The 18,837-nt window shown below is 52.5% G+C and overlaps 1 protein-coding gene across 1 annotated transcript in view; it reads left to right on the top strand.

Annotated features, from left to right (window-relative positions):
• The first annotated feature begins 15,162 nt into the window (after positions 1 to 15,162).
• Positions 15,163 to 18,837, top strand: part of IGFBP2 (insulin like growth factor binding protein 2) — a 93,488-nt gene continuing 89,813 nt past the window's right edge. The window contains exon 1 of the mRNA XM_075933017.2: positions 15,163 to 15,567. Coding sequence (XP_075789132.2) covers positions 15,183 to 15,567 — 385 coding nt within the window. The 5' untranslated portion in view covers positions 15,163 to 15,182. The remainder of the gene's footprint in view (positions 15,568 to 18,837) is intronic.

Below are 18,837 nucleotides of genomic sequence, written 5' to 3'. Positions count from 1 at the left end.
TAATAATGCCTAGATTCCCAGATACAAACTCTGTCCTCTCATTACAAGGCCTGCCCAGGGAGCGCTGCTGTAAGCGGGTGAAAGGGGAATTCCTGGTGCTCAGAAGGGAGCAGCCGGGGTCTAGCGCTCTGTCCGTGATTTCAGTGTGCCGTGGTTCGGAAAGGTCGCGGAAATAAACGTGTCCCTTTCCTCAAATGCATAGCAAGTAGGGTCTCTCCCCCCCCCCCCCCAGCAACCACAGGAAGCAATGAATGCTCAACAGCAGCTTCATTTGAGCCAGCCCCTTTGTGTCTTCACAGCAGGAGGGGGCCCTGTAATTGGATTTCGAGCCCCTTTTGTAAGAGAGCCTCGTCTGATCCACTGAGCACGGCCCTCCGAGTCTCAAGCCATCCAAGCCCAGCTCTGGTACTGCTGCAGTTTGAGACCTTGGGCAAGTCATTTTGAGTCGAATCAGGAGGCAGGAGAGACAAAGAGGAGGGCCTGGGTAGAAAGCCCCCCTCCCCGAAAAGCAATGGGGTGCACAGGTCAGAAAGAACATTAGCACGTCTTTCAGCGTCTCCAGGAACTCCATGTTTGAGACGCTTTCCTTTTGTTTTCTCCACACCACTGCGTCCTGAGGAAGTGCCTCTCCCTATTGTCACGCTGATGTCGCTTGAGTGCAACATTAGTTCTAACAATGAGGAATCCTGTGGCACCTTAAAGACTAACAGATATATTTGGCAATAGAGAGGGAGCCATGTTAGTCTGGTCTTGGTAAAACAAAAGGAAAAAATATGCAGCACTTTAAAGACTAACAAGATAGTTTATTAGGTGATGAGCTTTCATGGGAAAGAGTTATTTAGCATCAGCTTTCATGGGCTGGACCCCATTTCGACAGATGCTGAAACAGACTAACACAGCTACCCCTCTGAAAGGAGTTATAACCACTCTTCTCTTGTGGTTAGTCTGCAAAGCTCTTTTTCTTTCTTTCTTTCTTTCTTTCTTTCTTTCTTTCTTTCTTTCTTTCTTTCTTTCTTTCTTTCTTTCTTTCTTTCTTTCTTTCTTTCTTTCTTTCTTTCTTTCTCTTTCCCTCCCTCCCTCCCTCGTGGCTAGTTGATGCTGAACACTGTGTAGGATTGGGCCCCTAGCATATCTCTCAACCCTTTTTCTTGTCTCCTTCGCCCTGCCCATCCATGCTACCCTTGGCCTGTCGTCCTTAATGTGCTCCTAAGCTCTATGTTGCAGGCAGCTGTCCGTTTGTCCGCAAAATACCGTGTGTGCCTACAATATGGGGCTATAGAAATAACCAAGAATTTGAATTCTTCAAGTTCGGGAAAGAGAAGAGGAGTAAATACCTTTCCTTTCCCGCAGCTCAGCAGAGTCTTTCTCATTCATTTCGACCAGGAGAACCTCACTGCTTGGCCGCCGCTTTTTGTTTGCTGGTTCATTTTTCTTAATTCATTGTTGAGAAACCACAGAGCCACAAAAGAATCAACTGACAACGTCTGTGGGAAAAACCAGCCTTGAAAAGGGCCCTAGAAATACTGTAGCTTTCGCAAACAATTCCAGCGGCTCATGCCTCGGTGAGATGCTGTCGTACTTATAAGTTTTCTTTCTAGGAACAAGCCTGCATCTGTTTGGCAATGCCATATTTTGTAGCGTAAAATAAACCCTTGAGAACAAACAGCCCAACTTATATGAAGAGCAAATGCCTGGGAACAGAGCTCACTTGTTAATCCTAAAACTGTCAGCAAAGACCTACTGGAGAAATTATAGCCGGCCACTAGCACTAACTCTGCTTCTTCCTCCTCGCCGCTTCCCCCACCAAACCAGAACAGCTGTAAAATCTTTATTGTTCTCCTAGAGCCCAAGAGATTTAAAAAGAGGTCTCCTATTTTAACGGTGCCTCACCGGATCAATGAACGGCGTTGCATTAGCAGCGCAAGGAACGCCAGAACCTATGGTATTTGCACCATTACTCTCTGGCCGAGCCAATGAAAACGACATAAATAAAAACAGGACAGTGGCCCAAGCATCTAGTAAGAGACGTATAAACAGGAAATTCTGGTTCATTCCCACATGTGAGCCGCATACCGTTTCTTTCCCTTCAGTGTCATTACGTTTAATTTCAGCCTGCAACCCAGGCAGCTGTACCTACAATTTAGCTCCTCCAGCCCCCTCCTCCGCATGGATTTAAGAAACACCCCGCGGAAAAATGATTTGCGCACGCTCTACCTAAACAATCATTTTCCACAGGAATTTGTCACTGCCAGGAGTTAATAATGGCTTGCTAGTAAATGCCCAGGGCAAAATGAACTATTGCAAAAATGAAGCGTGTGTTGAAAAATTGGTTTTACATTGTCCCTTGGGTAGTGACCTTTGCCCACCAAAAAATGCAGGATTTGTTCTTTGTGTAATTAAGTTCAGGCCATCTCTTTTACAGACACACAGAGACTGATGCTATCTAGTTATGAGTTAAAGGGCCATGGTACCTTTAAAATGCCTACCCTCTATCACAGCAGCATAACATTTGTATCTAAAGGGAGACCCACTTTGAAAACTTAGAAGCCTAAAATAGGGCTTCATTAGAGCAGTGAAAATATTTCCTGTGACCCAACTGTCACTAATTAGTGAAGTCAACTGCAGCTCTCACAAATTTACATAAGGACTCTTTTGCATTCCTGGGGAACTGTGAGTGTGCAGTTAACTTCTTTTGCTACGTTTTCTGTTGAACATCTGCTTAATATGGCCTCTAAATGGGGCGTTTGAGTGGATTGCATCTGAATATTCAACCTCCTGTATCATTTTCGAGAGTCACAGGGGAAAATCTCTGATTTGGGGGGTTTAGGTGTTTTTTCTTCTTAAAAGAGAGATTTTTCAAATAGCTTTGGCCCAGAATGTAAATTAAGAAGGGTTCCTGTGAAATCAGACAGACTGGAAATAATTTCATGATTTGTTCTTAATATCAGTGAAAACTTTTTTGTTTGTTTTTGTTGGCTTGGATTTTAGGAGCCCCCCTTTCTGCAAACCAGATGTCACAATGCAATGCTACTGCAGGGGAACTAGAGAATGAAATAAATTGACTCTCGAAGGTGAAACTGAAAAGTCTGGATGCCTTGTTCGCGTGGAGTGAAGTGGAATAAGTGAATTGCATACATTTGGAAAAGCAAATTAGACCTTGACAATTCTTTCTCTTTAATGATCAGAGGTGTTACTAGTAACAAGGGACTTTGATGTATAACACTACGTTAAAATCACAGACAGAATAATGAAAAACAAAAGTTAAGGTTCCGACAGGAATGCTGTCTCAGTCCCTCTGGGTAGGGCCGGCTCTAGGTTTTTTTCCACCCCAAGCAAAACATTTTTTGGCCGTCCCACCCCCCCTTTTTTTTGTTGGCAGTGACCCGGACCTGGAGCAGGGGCGGCTTTGGCCACGGCTTAGGCCCTCTGGCGTGGAGGGAGGGGGCATTCTGCTCAGTGCGCTTAATCCGGGCCACAGGATCTGGCCCGACACAGCCTGGCACGGGGATAAGAACTCGGCCTGAGACCAGGACCGGCCCCAAATGACCCAGAGTGCCAGGCTGGAGCCCGGATGCCTGGGTTCTGTCCCCGGCCCTGCCGCCAGCTGGCCTGAAGCAAGTTGCTTCCCTGCTGCCTCAGTTTCCCCTTCGGGAGCTGGGGAGATGCTGCTGCCCAAGCACGATGACCGGGTGGGGAGGGACGGAGGGGCAGGGGCTCCCTGGCCACCCTGTTTGGATGGACGCCCGTGCACCACAACCCCACGCAGGGCCCCGCACTCCTCCCCTTCCTATTCTCCCCGCTGGGTCTGTGACGTGGCACCGGACGGCCAATCAGCACGCGCAGCGGGGCACACACAGGTCCCGGCATTGCGGGAAAAAGACTCGGGCAGCGCTGCCCGTGGAAGGGCGGGACTATGGGGTACCTGCCTGGGTGTTGGGACCCCCCCGTATGGGGAGGCGCGTGGAAAGGGCTGCTGCTGGCAGGTGACCGCGGATGGGGGCAGAACGGGGGCGAAACAGTACACACAAGTGCACACAAATATGGCCGGAATGACGCCCCTGGAAATGTGTCCCCCCAAGCACGAGCTTGCTTTGCTGGTGCCTAGAGCCAGCCCTGCCTCTGGGCACTAAATGTGTTTTATGGACTAAAACTAATGTCACAGGCCCAGATCTTGCAAACATCCGTGCACATGAGTAGTTCTGCGGTTAATGACGTGCAGGTGGGTATGTATTTGTAGGAGCAGGCGCATAAATAATAGACCAGTATATTAAGCTACCTAATGAATGTGAAAAAAATAAATATTACGTAAGTTGCAACACGGTTCATTAATGTTGCGTTTGGAACAAAAAATTCTTCATTTCCTGACTTGAATTTGAACTGCATAACCTTACCATTGTCTTAATGAGGGAGGGTAGGTTGGGATTACTTGTTTGCATTTAATTTCTTTGTGGTTTGCTAAAAGAGCAGAAAAAATAAATTGCCTTTGCATAATGTTGCCTTTAAAAAAGCCCTATAAACACTAAGATGCGTATATGTCACGGAGGTGAGCGCAATGGGGAGTTTTCTTCAGTGTTACATTTTTATGGCAGTATTTTCAAAGGGGAAAATTGTCTCGGAGGCAGCCCGAGTGCCTGCTTAAAGTCTTTTTGCCCAAGCCTGTTCCAGCCTGTCGTGTGAATATTTGTTACTCATAAGCAACACCTGGTCAAAGGGAAGAGCCATTTGTACTTCGCCCAAATATTCGCGAGCGGTGGTTTTCAAGACAGTCCATTTCTATGACAAAAGTCACGGACAAAATATCTCTGCTTGTCCTTCATATTTTGAACCAAGAAGTAGGCCGGGAAAGCGCGGCCTGCTTTGTTTGAGTTGGATTTTCTGAGCACAGATCATCTGGGGAAGGAAAGGCCTGAGAGTGGAAGAGGGAATTAACAGCATGGTTTCTTTCATGGACACACAACACTTCATTTCTGGGCCTTGGAACACTGACATCTCCTCGACGCGAGCTTTGTTTTGCTTGTCCAAACGTGAACTACAAAGATCTTGATGTAAACCCCCCAGGAAGGACCAGGGTCCTTAACTCAGAGCGGTCAATGACGCAGAGATAGGGGTTTGTCTTTTCCACTTTACCAAAAACCACAAGAGCCACTAAACTTTCAGTAGCCTGTGAGGAAAAGCAGCAACAGCTTCTGAATTTGCTAGAGTTGCCTGAATTCTGTAGGAAGGGCTGACAGGAGCAAGCACTACCGTAGCTTGCTGGTCAGTCGCATGCATCTGATGAAGTGGGTTTTACTGATGCCCAAGTTAATCTGAGGGTGCGTCTACCCAGCAGATCTGAACTCGAAATAAACAACGCAAACTGAGCTACGTCGATTGTGTAGTTTATTTTGAAATTGGGAGGGTCTACACAGCACTTATTTCGACATAGAGCACTCTTCCTCTGACTTTCCTTACTCCTCGTACAATGAAGGTTACAGGAGTTGGCGTAAGAAGTCCTCCAGCTTGACAGTATTTCGACATTAAGTCGAAATAACCGCCTGCTGTGTAGATGCGGACTAACGGTATGTCTACATTACATTCCTCCTTCGAGAGAGGAATGCCAATGCAGACAAGCGAAATTGCAAATGAAGCGCGGATTTGAATTTCCCATGCTTCATTTGCATAATCGTGGACCGCCGCTTTACTGAATTAGCATCTTTCGGGAAAACAAACGCAGTCCCCATAGGGTTATTTTGAGAAAAACCCCTTTCTTCGAAATAACCCTTACTCCTCATTTTTTTGGACGCTATTTCGGAAAAGCGGCCTTCATTTGCAATTTTGCTTGTCTGCATTTGAATTCCTCTCTCGAAGGAGGAATGCAATGTAGACGTACCCTAAGTTATTTCAAAAAAACCGCTACTGATTGTGAAATAATGTTGCTGTGTAGACGTACTTCTTTAAGGTGCCACAGGACTCCTTGTTGTGTTTGTAGACGCACACTAACACGGCTCCCCCTCTGAGACTTGTCTCTGGTCAGTGTATGTCGTGTGTCCTTCTCTGCACCTGGTCCACAGAGGATGTGAGTCTCTTACAGCTTTTGGCTCCAGAAAAGACTCTTTAGAGCAGGCTGGAGTGATTTATGCTTTCAGCTCCAGAGGCTCTTGATTTAGGCCTGGTCTGGTCTACGTGACAAAATTAGGTCCACGTAAGCCACTTTGCACTGACCTGCTTGGGCACGTATTTACACTTCGATGTGTATCCCCCGGATGTCAGTGCTGTTACCCTGAGGAATCACACCGCCTCCCCAGCTGGCAGCGAGCCCTGGTCAATGCACTGAGATTGATGCAGCATGAGTAGAGATGCAGTGATATTTATGTGCACCCTAACAGTCCTCCAGGAGCTGTCCTGCAATGCCAGACACAGAGCACTTGGGTCACCACTGGGAACTCCGCTGCCCAGAGGTCACGGAGACTGAAAGGCTCCCCTCCCCCGTAGCCCCTTAAAGTCTTGTGAATTTTTGAAATGCCTTTGTAGGATTGTCCAGTTTGGTGAGTGCTACCTGGCAGTTTGATTGTTCCGTTTGGTGAGCGCTCCATTATGGTGTGCCACCGCCCAGCTGACCACGCCACCTGCACAGCTGAGACTTGGAGTACGCGGGAGATATTGGATCTCCTGGACCTGTGGGAGAATAAGTGATGCAGGTCCAGCTGCAGACCAGCCACAGAAATATGGACACCGCTCAGCACCGGGCCCGGAGGGCCAGTGTAGACAGCTGAGATTTGTTTTGCGCAAAAAAGCCCCGATCGCGAAAATGGCGATCGGGGCTTTTTTGCGGAAAAGGGCGTCGAGATTGGCCACGGACGCTTTTCCACAAAAAGTGCTTTTGCGGAAAAGCGTCCGTGCCAATCTAGACGCTCTTTTCCAAAAATGCTTTTAACGGAAAACTTTTCCGTTAAAAGAATTTCTGGAAAATCATGCCAGTCTAGACGTAGCCTTCAGAAATTGTATTTCCCGTTACTATGATCCATCCATGGCGATTAGCCGGGATGGGTAGGAATGGTGTCCCTGGCCTCTGTGTGTCTGGAAATGGGTGAGAGGGGAGGGCTCATGTGAGACTTCCCTGTTGTGTTCACCCCTTTGGGACACCTAGGGTTGTGAGTTCAATCCTTGCGGAGGCCATTTAGGAATTTGGGGTGAATATTTGTCAGGGGTGGTACTTGGTCCTGAGGCAGGGGACTGGACTCGATGACCTTTCAAGGTCCCTTCCAGTTCTAGAAGATAGGCAATCTCCTTTAATTTAAATTTTTTTTTTAATCTGTCATTGGCCATTGTGGGCAGACAGGAGACTGGGTAGATGGACCATTGGTCTGTCCCAGTCTGGCCGTTCTTATGATGTGTGGATGGCACCCCCAAATTCATTGGACTCAGCCAGCGACTTTTCATGAGTTTTCTTGTACTAGAAGAAGTAGCAGCACAACAAAGAGCAGGTGCTTTGCTGTCTGCTTTTCACTCCCCGGTGAAACGGGTGGTGGGGAGGAGGCAGCGACTGTACAGAACAGTCTGTATCTATTCACAGAGACGTTCTTTGTATCTTCCTGGGGTCTCGATGAAACTTTCCTGGAGGTTCTCTGCAATCTTCTCCTGAAGACTTCTAGGGACGGCAGCCTCATTTCTTCCTCCGGCATGGGTAGCCGCTTTCCCATGCCAGGCGGCAATATCTTTGGCAGGCACCATTGCAGCACACCGGGTAGAAGCATATGAACCTGGGTGGCTTTGGGGCACCAGCAGCAATTGCGTGCTCTGCTCTGTGTTTTTCTTACCCCCAGGAACGAGAGAGCTGCTAAATCACCCCCGCCGGTGGAAAATGGGGTCCGTTTTCAGTGCATTGCCTAACCGTCACAGAGTCGTGCAAGCAGGGCATTCGCTCATCTCCCTCGCCCACGGTGGCTGGGGCTGTACGTGGGGCTGTGCACAAGCACTCTGAGGCAGAATTGGGTGTAGGCAGTGTGACCGGGTGGACCGGCCCCGCCCTGGGAAAGCTGAGCCCAATCAGGCTCACCAGGCTGAAGAAGCCCCGCCCCCGCAGCCCTGCTGGGCATGCTCAGACCACAACCCAGGTATAAAAGCCTGGAGGGAGGCTCAGTCCGGGATGGCTGCTGAGGAGGAAGGATGTACTACCCCAGCTCCTGCATGGGAGCTGCCTGAGAGACCCGACCTGGAGGCCAGCCCGGAGGAGCAGCAGGCGGACGCAGCCAGCAGAGGCTGCGCACAGAAGGGCCCGGCTCAGAGGGCGCAGGTGGGGAAGATGCCAGCAATCCTAACAGGATGGGAAGTAGCCCAGGGTGGGGAACTGGAACCCTGAGAAGCTGAGAGTGTTTTGGGTGGGCTGGCCACTGCGCTAGTGGTGGGATGTGTCCATCACAGACAAGGCCCTGGGCTGGGACCTGGTGGAGAAGGAGGGCCTGGGTCCCCCTACTCAAACCTCCTTATTCCTCAAGGGGATGCTGTACCTTGACTTTTGAATCAGCTGTGAGGCCAAGCTTCCCCGGTGAAAAGGGTGTTGCTAGAGACTCTGGCCACTAGGCCATGCTGCCCAAGTGAAAAGGGGAGTAGTAGAAATTCTGACCACTAGGCCGCACTGCCCTGGGGAAGAGGGACTCTGGGGTTGCAGAAGACGCAGGGTGTGCTGCCACGAGGCCATGGGGCTCAACAGTGCCCCCTGGGCGAGGGACTGAGAAACTACCCCACGACAGGCATGTCTAGTTTAAAACGCTAGGGGAGCACGGGAAAGGAATTCTGGTGCTTCCATTGCAGCCTCGAGAGTTCCATAAATGCCTGACCCAGAGAAGGAGGAGAAAGAAGCAAACATGTTCCATGAAATCCTGCAGGCCAGTGAGCAGATATTAGGCAGGACACACCATTGGGATGTTTCTCTCACTGAGATCCAGTCTGGTAAGTAAAAACCATCAGCAGCCCTGCAGTCTCCCAAAAGCTCATTCCACTGTAATTCTGCCTCTGCTGAGCTAGGAGTTGAATAATTCCTTAGTGCCGTGAAGCTGGCCCGTGGATGGCTTCATAAGCCAAGGAAGCAAGGGGTAGGCTGGGTCCCCCAGGATTGCTATTGGCATTTCAACATTGCCAATGGTAATCCCCCAGTTGGGAAAGAGTAGCTTTTTAGTGTAAGTGGATTTTGTAATGTGGTGTTACACCACCCTGAGTTCAGCTCAGTGGCTACAATTTCATGTTCCCAGAGTGAAAGTCTCCTCTGCTACTTGCTTCAGATTAAGAGTCTCTAGGAATACCTAGAGACCAAGGAGAGTGACCACAGATCTATTTCACAAGTGATTAGGGGGCTGGAGCATATGACTTATGAGGAGAGGCTGAGGTATTTGGGTCTGTTTAGTCTGCAGAAGCGAAGAGTGAGGGGGGATTTGAGAGCAGCCTTCAACTTCCTGAAGGGAGGTTCCAAAGAGGATGGAGAGAGGCTGTTCTCAGTGGTGACAGATGGCAGAACAAGGAGCAATGGTCTCAAGTTGTGGTGGGAGAGGTCCAGGTTGGATATTAGGAAAAACTATTTCCCTAGGAAGGTAGTGAAGCACTGGGATGGGTTACCTAGGGAAGTAGTGGAGTCTCCATCCCTAGAGGTGTTTAAGTCTCGGCTTGACAAAGCCCTGGCTGGGTTGATTTAATTGGGATTGGTCCTCCCTAGAGCGGGGGGCTGGACTTGACGACCTTCTGGGGTCTCTTCCAGTTATATGATTCTATGATAAGGGGATGGTTTGATGAGATAACATGATCTTGGTAACTAATTGACCATTCATTATCAGTGGGAAATAGGTCAATGGAGGGATGATACGAGTTACTATAGAGAACTTTGAGTGTCTGGCTGGTGAGTCTTGCCCACATGCTCAGGGTTTAGCTGATCGCCATATTTGGGGTCGGGAAGGAATTTTCCTCCAGGGTAGATTGGCAGAGGCCCTGGAGGTTTTTCTCCTTCCTCTGTAGCATGGGGCACAGATCACAGCTGGAGGACTCTCTGCATCTTGGGGCCTTCGAAGTATTTGAAGGCTTCAATATCTGAGACATAGGTGAGAGGATTATTCTAAGAGGGGTGGGTGAGATTCTGTGGCCTGTTCTGTGCAGGGGGTCAGACTAGATGATCAGAATGGTCCCTTCTGACCTTAAAGTCTATGAGTCTGAGAGTCTAAGTGCTAGGTCTAGTTTGTTTTACAAGTTTTATTACATTCAAAGTTATGGTTCCCCGAGCATATAGAAATGTTATAAAGATCTGCACACACATAACAAATCTATTCGCATCCTTAATGATATTCTCAAGGTCTGATGGCTGCCTCGCCAAGTGTGCCTCAGTAGAGGGATATTTCCTGTTGGAGTTTCCCAAGGGGAGCTCAATTTTCCCAGTCTGGGCCGGATGACCTCTTTTTAAAAAAAAAAAAAAAAAATATATATATATATATATGTGATTCTAATGATAGCTCATTAACATTAACAGACATAAAATATAATCCTCATAAGAATGGCCAGACGGGATCAGACCAACGGTCCATCCAGCCCAGATGCCCCAGAGGGAGGGAACACAACAGGTAATCCTCACGTGATCCTTCTCCTGTCACCTGTATCCAGACAGTGTACCCTGCCGCTAAGGCCTGGGTTAGAAAAAGGTGACACCCATGTATGTGGTAAGCAAAACATTACTCTTATTGTCATTTTGTTTGCAGTATAACCCACTGGCACATCTTTCTCCATAATCGTGTGGCATTGGGTCACTTTGGTCACTTAGGAGCAATGGTCTCAAGTTGCAGTGGGGGAGGTCTAGGTTGGAGATTAGGAAAAACTATTTCCCTAGGCGGGTGGGAAGCCCTGGGCTGGGTTCCTTAGGGAAGGGGTGGAATCTCCATCCCTGGAGATTTTTAAGTCCCAGCCTGACAAAGCCCTGGCTGGATTGATTTAGTTGGGACTGGTCCTGCTTTGGGCAGGGGGTTGGACTTGATGCCTTCTGAGGTCCCTGCCAGCCCTAGAAGTCTATGATTCTAAGAACTAGGGGGCACGCAATGAAATGAATAGGGAGCAGGTTTAAAACCAACCAAAGGAAGTATTTTTTCACACAGTCAACTTGTGGAACTCCTTGCCAGAGGACGTTGTGAAGGGCAGGACTTTAATGAGGTTCAAAAAAAGAGTGAGAGAGATTCATGGAGGTTAGGTCCATCCATGGCTATTAGCCAGGATGGGTAGGGAGGGTGTCCCGTTGCCTCTGTTTGTCAGATACTGGGAATGGGCGACAGGGGAGGGATCATTTGACGAGTCCCTTTTCTGTTCACTTCCTCTGGGGCACCTGGCGTTGGCCATTGTTGGCAGACAGGACACTGGGCTAGACGGACCTTTGGTCTGACCCAGTCTGGCTGTTATGTACTTAGGTATATCAAGAATCACTGTGCTTGCTGTGTTTGTGCTACAGCAAGGAGAGCCATTTGGGTGAGTGGGTTGTCACAGAAAGGGGTGGCTGTCATGAGACGGGTAACATGATGGGAGGGTGACAGCTGCACACGGGCAAGTTGTACCGTTGCCCCCGGTGAACCCTGAGCAACTCATTTCTGTCCCATCGCGCATTGTCAAGCCTTCCCAACAGACAATGTGGGTTGCACACTGAGATACCTACTCATTGTACACCGCACGGCGTGGACACAAGGGCTCTTGGTGACTGTGTGCAGGGCCGATGCAAGCATCCTCATGCATGCGTCATTTATTGTGGGGGCTTTATGTATGTGGCTGTCACTTACATCACCCAGATGGTAGGGTAGGCATGAACATGGTCCCTGATCAATTACCAGGATTGCATCCATCACAGCTGCGCAGGATGTGTCTTCACTGCGGATAGACACCCTTGGCTGCCCTCTGGACCCAACAGGTCCTACAGCACAGGCTCCAGCCCAAGCCTGGAAACATATACAGCAATGAAACAGCCCTCAGTCCAAGTTGGCTGGCCCATGGGTTTATCTCTGCTGTGCAGACATACCCTGAGGCTACATCTACACTGCAGGCTTTTTGCGCAAGAACAGCTGTTCTTGCACAAACTTGTGGCGTGTCTACACTGCACGAGTGTTCTTGCACAAGTAAATTTACAGTAAAGCATCAGAAAAGAGGGATTCTTGCACAAGTTATTTCTCTCCCCAAGAGGAGTAAGCCATCTTGCGCGAGAAGGCAGTGTGGATGGGCAACAGGGGTTTCTTGCACAAGAAACCCCTATGGCTAAAATGACCACCAGAGCTTTCTTGTGCAAGAGTGTCCACAATGCCATATAGCGATAGAGATGCAGTCGTGTTAGTCTCTTCTAGCTGAAACAAAAGACAGGACCATGCAACACTTTAATGTCTAACAAGATGGTTTATTAGGTGATGAGCTTTCGTGGGCCAGACACTTACGCAAAAGCACACGGCAGTGTTGAAGCGCTCCTGCTCAAGACCTTTTGCGCAAGAATTCTTGCGCAAAACAGTTCTTGCCCAAGAAGCCTGCAGTGTAGATGTAGCCTAAGGATGGTCCCGATCTCATTTGGAGCCTCTTGGTAGTGACTGCACTGGGAATAGTAACAATATCACTGCAGGTCTCGTGCCTTCTCTCGTTAACTTTTCTTTTATCTGACTCTGTCAGTGCGCTGCTGTTTCTTGGCGTAGAGAGAAGGAATGCCCAATGGTTAGGGCACTAGCTAAGAACTTAGACTAGAATTCTGCTCTGCCACAGATCCCCAAAAGTCAGCTGGCTTTGTGTGCCTCCAGTCTGTTTGTACTGTGGGGATACGAATACGCCCCTTCCTCCCGGGATAAGTACAATGAAGACGGTGAAGCACTTTAATCTCTACTGGTGAAAAGCTGTATATGAGCAATGGGGATCATTAGGTCGTGGGGTAGCCAGCTGGAGTAGTGACTGGATGAACTTCCAAAGGTTCTGAGGTTTGGTTCCTGAAAGCATCAATAGCTAGAGTCTGGGAAATCTCACAAGGAGAAGGTTTCACGTGGATATAACTATGCCTTCCTTGTGCACCTGCCATCTGAGAATCAGTATGGGCACTATAAACACTTGTGAAGTCAGCAAGTCTTCATTAAGGGAAGTATACTCCCGAATTGGAGCATCTCACAGGGAACTTCTTTAAGACCAGTGCGATTGAACAGCAATGCATGCTTCTTCTGGACTAGGGAGGAAGCATGGTTTTGTGCTTAAGCCAGAAATCTGGGTAGTGGACCAGGTTTCTATTCCTGGCGCTACGCAAGACTCGGGATGTGTCCTTGAGGAAGTCCCTTAACTTCTCAGTGCCTTAGTACCTTTATAAAACTGCCCTACATCCCAGAAACAAAATACAGGACTATGTAGCACTTTAAAGACTAATAAGATGGTTTCTTAGATGATGAGCTAATAATAATAGCTCATCATCTAATAAACCATCTTGTTAGTCTTTAAAGTGCTACATAGTCCTGTATTTTGTTTCAGCTACACCAGACTAACACGGCTACATTTCTATCACTATTCTACAACCCAGAGGCCTTGAGAGAGGGGTGGGGAGAAAGTGCTATTCATGTGTGGAAATTCACCTTCCAGGTGTTTCTTCTGGGAGTAGAGTGAGGCAGTTTGCTCATGTATTTCAGTCTGAAACTGATTCCTTTTGCAGCAGCTGCCTTCAGTCCCTCCATAGCTGGGATCCAGCCAGAAAGTGCCTGGTCTCTTTTCACTCCGCCTGTCCCTGTTTGTTCCTTCCACATGGAGGACACAGGCCGGGCATCTCCCAGCGGGCAGGCAGAAGGGGCACCCCCCCGAACCCCTGCAAATTCACTTTTCAAAACTCCGCTGGCGTGGAAAGGAACTCCAGCAGATTCCTTGCATAAGACCTGGGGCAGCCCACTATCCTGGCACTGGAAAGGGGGCACCCAGTAATGGGTGGGGGCACCCTCGCACAGCCCTCTGGCATGGGGGGAGACCCGAGGGAAGCCACCTGGCACTGGAGAGGAGACAGGAATTTAGCCTCTCCCTGGCGGTGGGTGGGGACCAGCCCCCAAACCTGGCCACCCCACCATTTAAAGTGGCAGGAATTTAGCCTTTTTGCACTGGCATGGGGTGGGGGCAGGCCTTGAGCCCAGCTCCCCCTATCCCAGCGGGGAGGGGGGGGTCGGGAACTTAGCCTTGCCCTCTCCTAGAAAGACCGGGGCAGGAATTTAGCACTGGGTGAGTGGGGGTAATCCCAGGGGCAGGAATTTAGCGTACCTCTCTCGGCCCTGAGGGGGTAAGGGATAGCCCCTGTGCCTGTCTGCCCCGGCACGAGGAGGGGCAGAAACTGATCCTGCCCCCCGGCCCTGGGTGTGGGGCAGCCCCTGAGCTTGGCCGCCCCGGCACGAGGAGGGGCAGAAAGGGATCCTGGCCCTGGGTGTGGGGCAGCCCCCCCGCCTGGGCACGAGGAAGGGCACAAAGGGATCCTGCCCCCCTGGCCCTGGGTGTGGGGCGGCCCCCCCTCCTGGGCACGAGGAGGGGCCCAAAGGGATCCTGCCCCCCGGCCCTGGGTGTGGGGCGGCCCCCCCGCCTGGGCACGAGGAGGGGCACAAAGGGATCCTGGCCCTGGGTGTGGGGCAGCCCCCCCGCCTGGGCACGAGGAGGGGCACAAAGGGATCCTGGCCCTGGGTGTGGGGCAGCCCCCCCGCCTGGGCACGAGGAGGGGCACAAAGGGATCCTGCCCCCCGGCCCTGGGTGTGGGGCGGCCCCCCCGCCTGGGCACGAGGAGGGGCACAAAGGGATCCTGCCCCCTGGCCCTGGGTGTGGGGCAGCCCCCCCGCCTGGGCACGAGGAGGGGCACAAAGGGATCCTGCCCCCCGGCCCTGGGTGTGGGGCGGCCCCCCCGCCTGGGCACGAGGAGGGGCACAAAGGGATCCTGCCCCCCGGCCCTGGGTGTGGGGCGGCCCCCCCGCCTGGGCACGAGGAGGGGCCCAAAGGGATCCTGCCCCCCGGCCCTGGGTGTGGGGCGGCCCCCCCGCCTGGGCACGAGGAGGGGCCCAAAGGGACCCTGCCCCCCGGCTGGGCACGAGGAGGGGCACAAAGGGACCCTGCCCCCCGGCCGGGCGGGGCGGCTCTAGGACCCGGCGCGCGGCGCTCCCCGGGGGGCCGGGAGGAGGCTGCCACCTGCCCGCCCGCCCGCCGCCCGCAGTCCCGCCACGATGCTGCCGCGGCTGGGTCGCTGCCGCCCGGCTCCGGCCGCCTGGCTCGGGCCGCTGCTGCTGCTGCTGGCGGCGCGGCCGGCGCTGCCCGAGGTGCTGTTCCGCTGCCCGCCCTGCGCGCCCGAGCGCCTGGCCGCCTGCGCGCCCGCCCCGGGGCCGCCCTGCGCCGAGCTGGTGCGGGAGCCGGGCTGCGGCTGCTGCGCCGTGTGCGCCCGGCTGGAGAGCCAGGCGTGCGGGGTGTACACGCCGCGCTGCGCCGCCGGGCTGCGCTGCTACCCGCACCCCGGCGCCGAGCTGCCGCTGCAGGCGCTGGTGCAGGGCCAGGGCACCTGCGCCCGCCGACGGGACGCCGCCGAGTACGGGGCCAGCGCCGAGCCGGGCACCGGTGAGGAACCCGCAGCGCACAGGCGAGGGGAGCCTGGGGGGTTGGGACGCCGGGGGGAGCCCTGGGCGCTCGTGGGCTTGGGACACCGGGGGATGCAGGTGAGGGGAGACCGGGGGGGATGCTGGGGGTACAGGTGAGGGGACACTAGAGGGTGGGTGGGAAATGGGGACATAGTAGGTGAGGGGAGACCGGGGGGGACACTTGGGGCGCAGGTGAGGGGAGACCAGGGGGGGACACTGGGAGTGCAGGTGAGGAGAGACCAGGGGGGACACTGGGGGTGCAGGTGAGGGGAGACCGGGGGGACACTGGGGGTGCAGGTGAGGAGAGACCAGGGGGGACGCTGGGGGAGCAGGTGAGGAGAGACCGGGGGGGGGGGGACACTGGGAGTGCAGGTGAGGAGAGACCAGGGGGGACGCTGGGGGAGCAGGTGAGGAGAGACCGGGGGGGGGGGGACACTGGGGGAGCAGGTGAGGGGAGACCAGGGGGGGGGACACTGGGGGAGCAGGTGAGGGGAGACCAGGGGGGACACTGGGGGAGCAGGTGAGGGGAGACGGGGGGGGAACACTGGGAGTGCAGGTGAGGGGAGACCAGGGGGGGGACACTGGGGGAGCAGGTGAGGGGAGACGGGGGGGGAACACTGGGAGTGCAGGTGAGGGGAGACCGGGGGGGGGACACTGGGAGTGCAGGTGAGGGGAGACCAGGGGGGACACTGGGGGAGCAGGTGAGGGGAGACGGGGGGGGAACACTGGGAGTGCAGGTGAGGGGAGACCGGGGGGGACACTGGGGGAGCAGGTGAGGGGAGACGGGGGGGGAACACTGGGAGTGCAGGTGAGGGGAGACCAGGGGGGACACTGGGGGAGCAGGTGAGGGGACACCGGGGGGACACTGGGGGTGCAGGTGAGGGGAGCCTGTGGGGGACACTGGGGGTGCAGGTGAGGGGAGACCGGGGGGACGCTGGGGGAGCAGGTGAGGAGAGACCAGAGGGGACACTGGGGGTGCAGGTGAGGGGAGACCGGGGGGACACTGGGGGTGCAGGTGAGGGGAGACCAGGGGGGACACTGGGGGAGCAGGTGAGGGAGCTGGAGGGACACTGGGGGTGCAGGTGAGGGGAGACCAGGGGGACACTGGGGGAGCAGGTGAGGGAGCTGGAGGGACACTGGGGGTGCAGGTGAGGGGAGACGGGGGGACACTGGGGGTGCAGGTGAGGGGAGACCGGGGGGGACGCTGGGGGTGCAGGTGCGGGAGCTGGAGGGACATAGGAGGACACAGGTGAAGGGAGATCCGAGGAGATGGAACACAGATGAGAGGTGCCTGGGGGTGCAGGTGAGGAGAGAGGTCTAGGTGAAGAGGGAGGTCCGGGGAGCTGAGGGAAGGGAAGGGTGGGTGAGGGGAGAAGGGCTGAGAGGAAGCTGGGGGTTGGAAGACCTGGAGGACGAGGGGAAGGAAGCCCAGTGGGGTGAGAGGTGTTGGGGGGTGGATGAGGGGAGCTGGACTGAGTGGGAGCTCATGGGGAAGGTCATGAGGTGGGTGAGGGGAACTCCTGTGGCATGGCTCTAGCAGAAGGGGGCGGGTGAGGGGGACCAGGCTGAGGGGCAGCCAGGAATGTTAGTGAAAGGAACCCAGTGTGAAGAATGGAGCCAAGGCAGGTGATGGGGGGCAGGTGATGGGGACCCCAGTGGGGTGAAGGGAGCCAGGCTGTGGGGGAGCCCCAGAGGGTGGCCGAGGGGGAACCCCTGGGAAGTTGGTGGAGTAGCTGAGGGGAAGGGTGGAACACTTCCACGTTAACTGGCACAAGCCAGCCTCAGATTTTACTGTGCTGGGTAGACATACCGTTAGGATACCTCGCTAACATAGGGTCCTGATCTTATTGGGAGCTACTAGGTAGCAGAAAGTGTATAAAGATCTTTAGACAGCCAACGCTCTCAAGAACATTGTTGAGGTGAAATCTTGCTCAGCTACAGAAAACAAATGTCAAGGACCTGATTTTACACACTCCAGAAAGTCATTGCACATTTAGGTTTAAGGTATCTGGAGCTAACGTTCCAGTTTTTACTTGTGCAATTAGAAGTGGAGAAGAGGGTAGAGCGGGGGACGAAGACTAGCACAATAACATAGTAAAAATCAGTTTGAGACCAGGTTTCCTGACTCACTGAATGCTGATTTCTTGCATTTGTGAGTTTCTCTCAGAACTTTTGTTACTTCACTGGGGTTATATATATTTGAGCCCCCACAATAACGTTTTTAAAACACTTTAGCGCTCTGTATGTGTTACTCTGTAATGCCCATAGAGATGAATAATGAAAATAATGGACATTTTTTAACCAGAGCAATGTAAGGCATGCTCTGGGCTGGACATACTGTGATACCAACGTGAGAAGGAACTTCAGGGGGTACCCGAGTTAGTCTGTTACAGGAAAAAAAAAAAACAGCAAGCAAATGGTCTGGTAGCACTTTATAGACTAACAAAAAATGTTGATGGTATCATGAGCTTTCGTGGGCACAGCCCACTTCAGGTGAGAAGGGTTCTGTCATTTTGAGCTACTCAGGTAACAGGCTGTTGCTATCGTTAAAATAAAAAGTTCCCAATATCAGAAAAATAACCCTGTCAGCTCCCCCTGATGTTGTTTTGTTGAAATTCATACTGTGCCCTCTAGCTGCACCCACAATAAGAGTGGGAGAGGGTCCCTCCCCCATTTCAAACTACGACAGAACCATGACATTCATTTTGTTCAGTTCTCAAGAGCTGGGGAGAATCAAATTCACTTTCCGATGCTGATGGCCAATAGGTTTGAACCATGCTTCTGCAAAAAGGCAGGTGCTGATCTTTTCTTTTTATGCATTTCAAAGAATTTGTCCTGTCTTCACCCTGCCTGTTGGAAAAGTCGCCTTTTGCTGATTGGGGATTGGAATGTGAAACTCGTATGTTTATTCTTCAAATTAGGGGGTTGGCGAGTTATTTCATCTCTGACGAGAGTTAGGAAGGTTGCCCAAATGAAACAAGGAATACGACCGAGAATTCTCCTGTTGTGGGCTCCAGCATTGTTTAATCTTCCACTTATCAGCAATCCAATCCAGAAATGGTTGCAGGCAGAAAGAAACATAAACCGCCACACAGCTAGGAAACCTGCACCGTTGCCCGTTGCAAAAGGGGAGGTTGGATGTTTTGATGCTGTTAGGAATCTTGGAACAAAATAACACGTCTGAGAATTTAGAGATGCGCCCTTGGAAAGACTGATGCTACAGAGTATTTAGGGTTCTCAGCTCCCACAA

This window comes from Pelodiscus sinensis, chromosome 7 (genome assembly GCF_052426305.1).
Source record: "Pelodiscus sinensis isolate ZL-2025 chromosome 7, ASM5242630v1, whole genome shotgun sequence".
NCBI classification, from domain to species: domain Eukaryota; kingdom Metazoa; phylum Chordata; order Testudines; family Trionychidae; genus Pelodiscus; species Pelodiscus sinensis.
The sequence above is the reverse complement of the archived record's forward strand: the minus strand, read 5'-3'. Positions and strand labels throughout refer to the sequence as shown.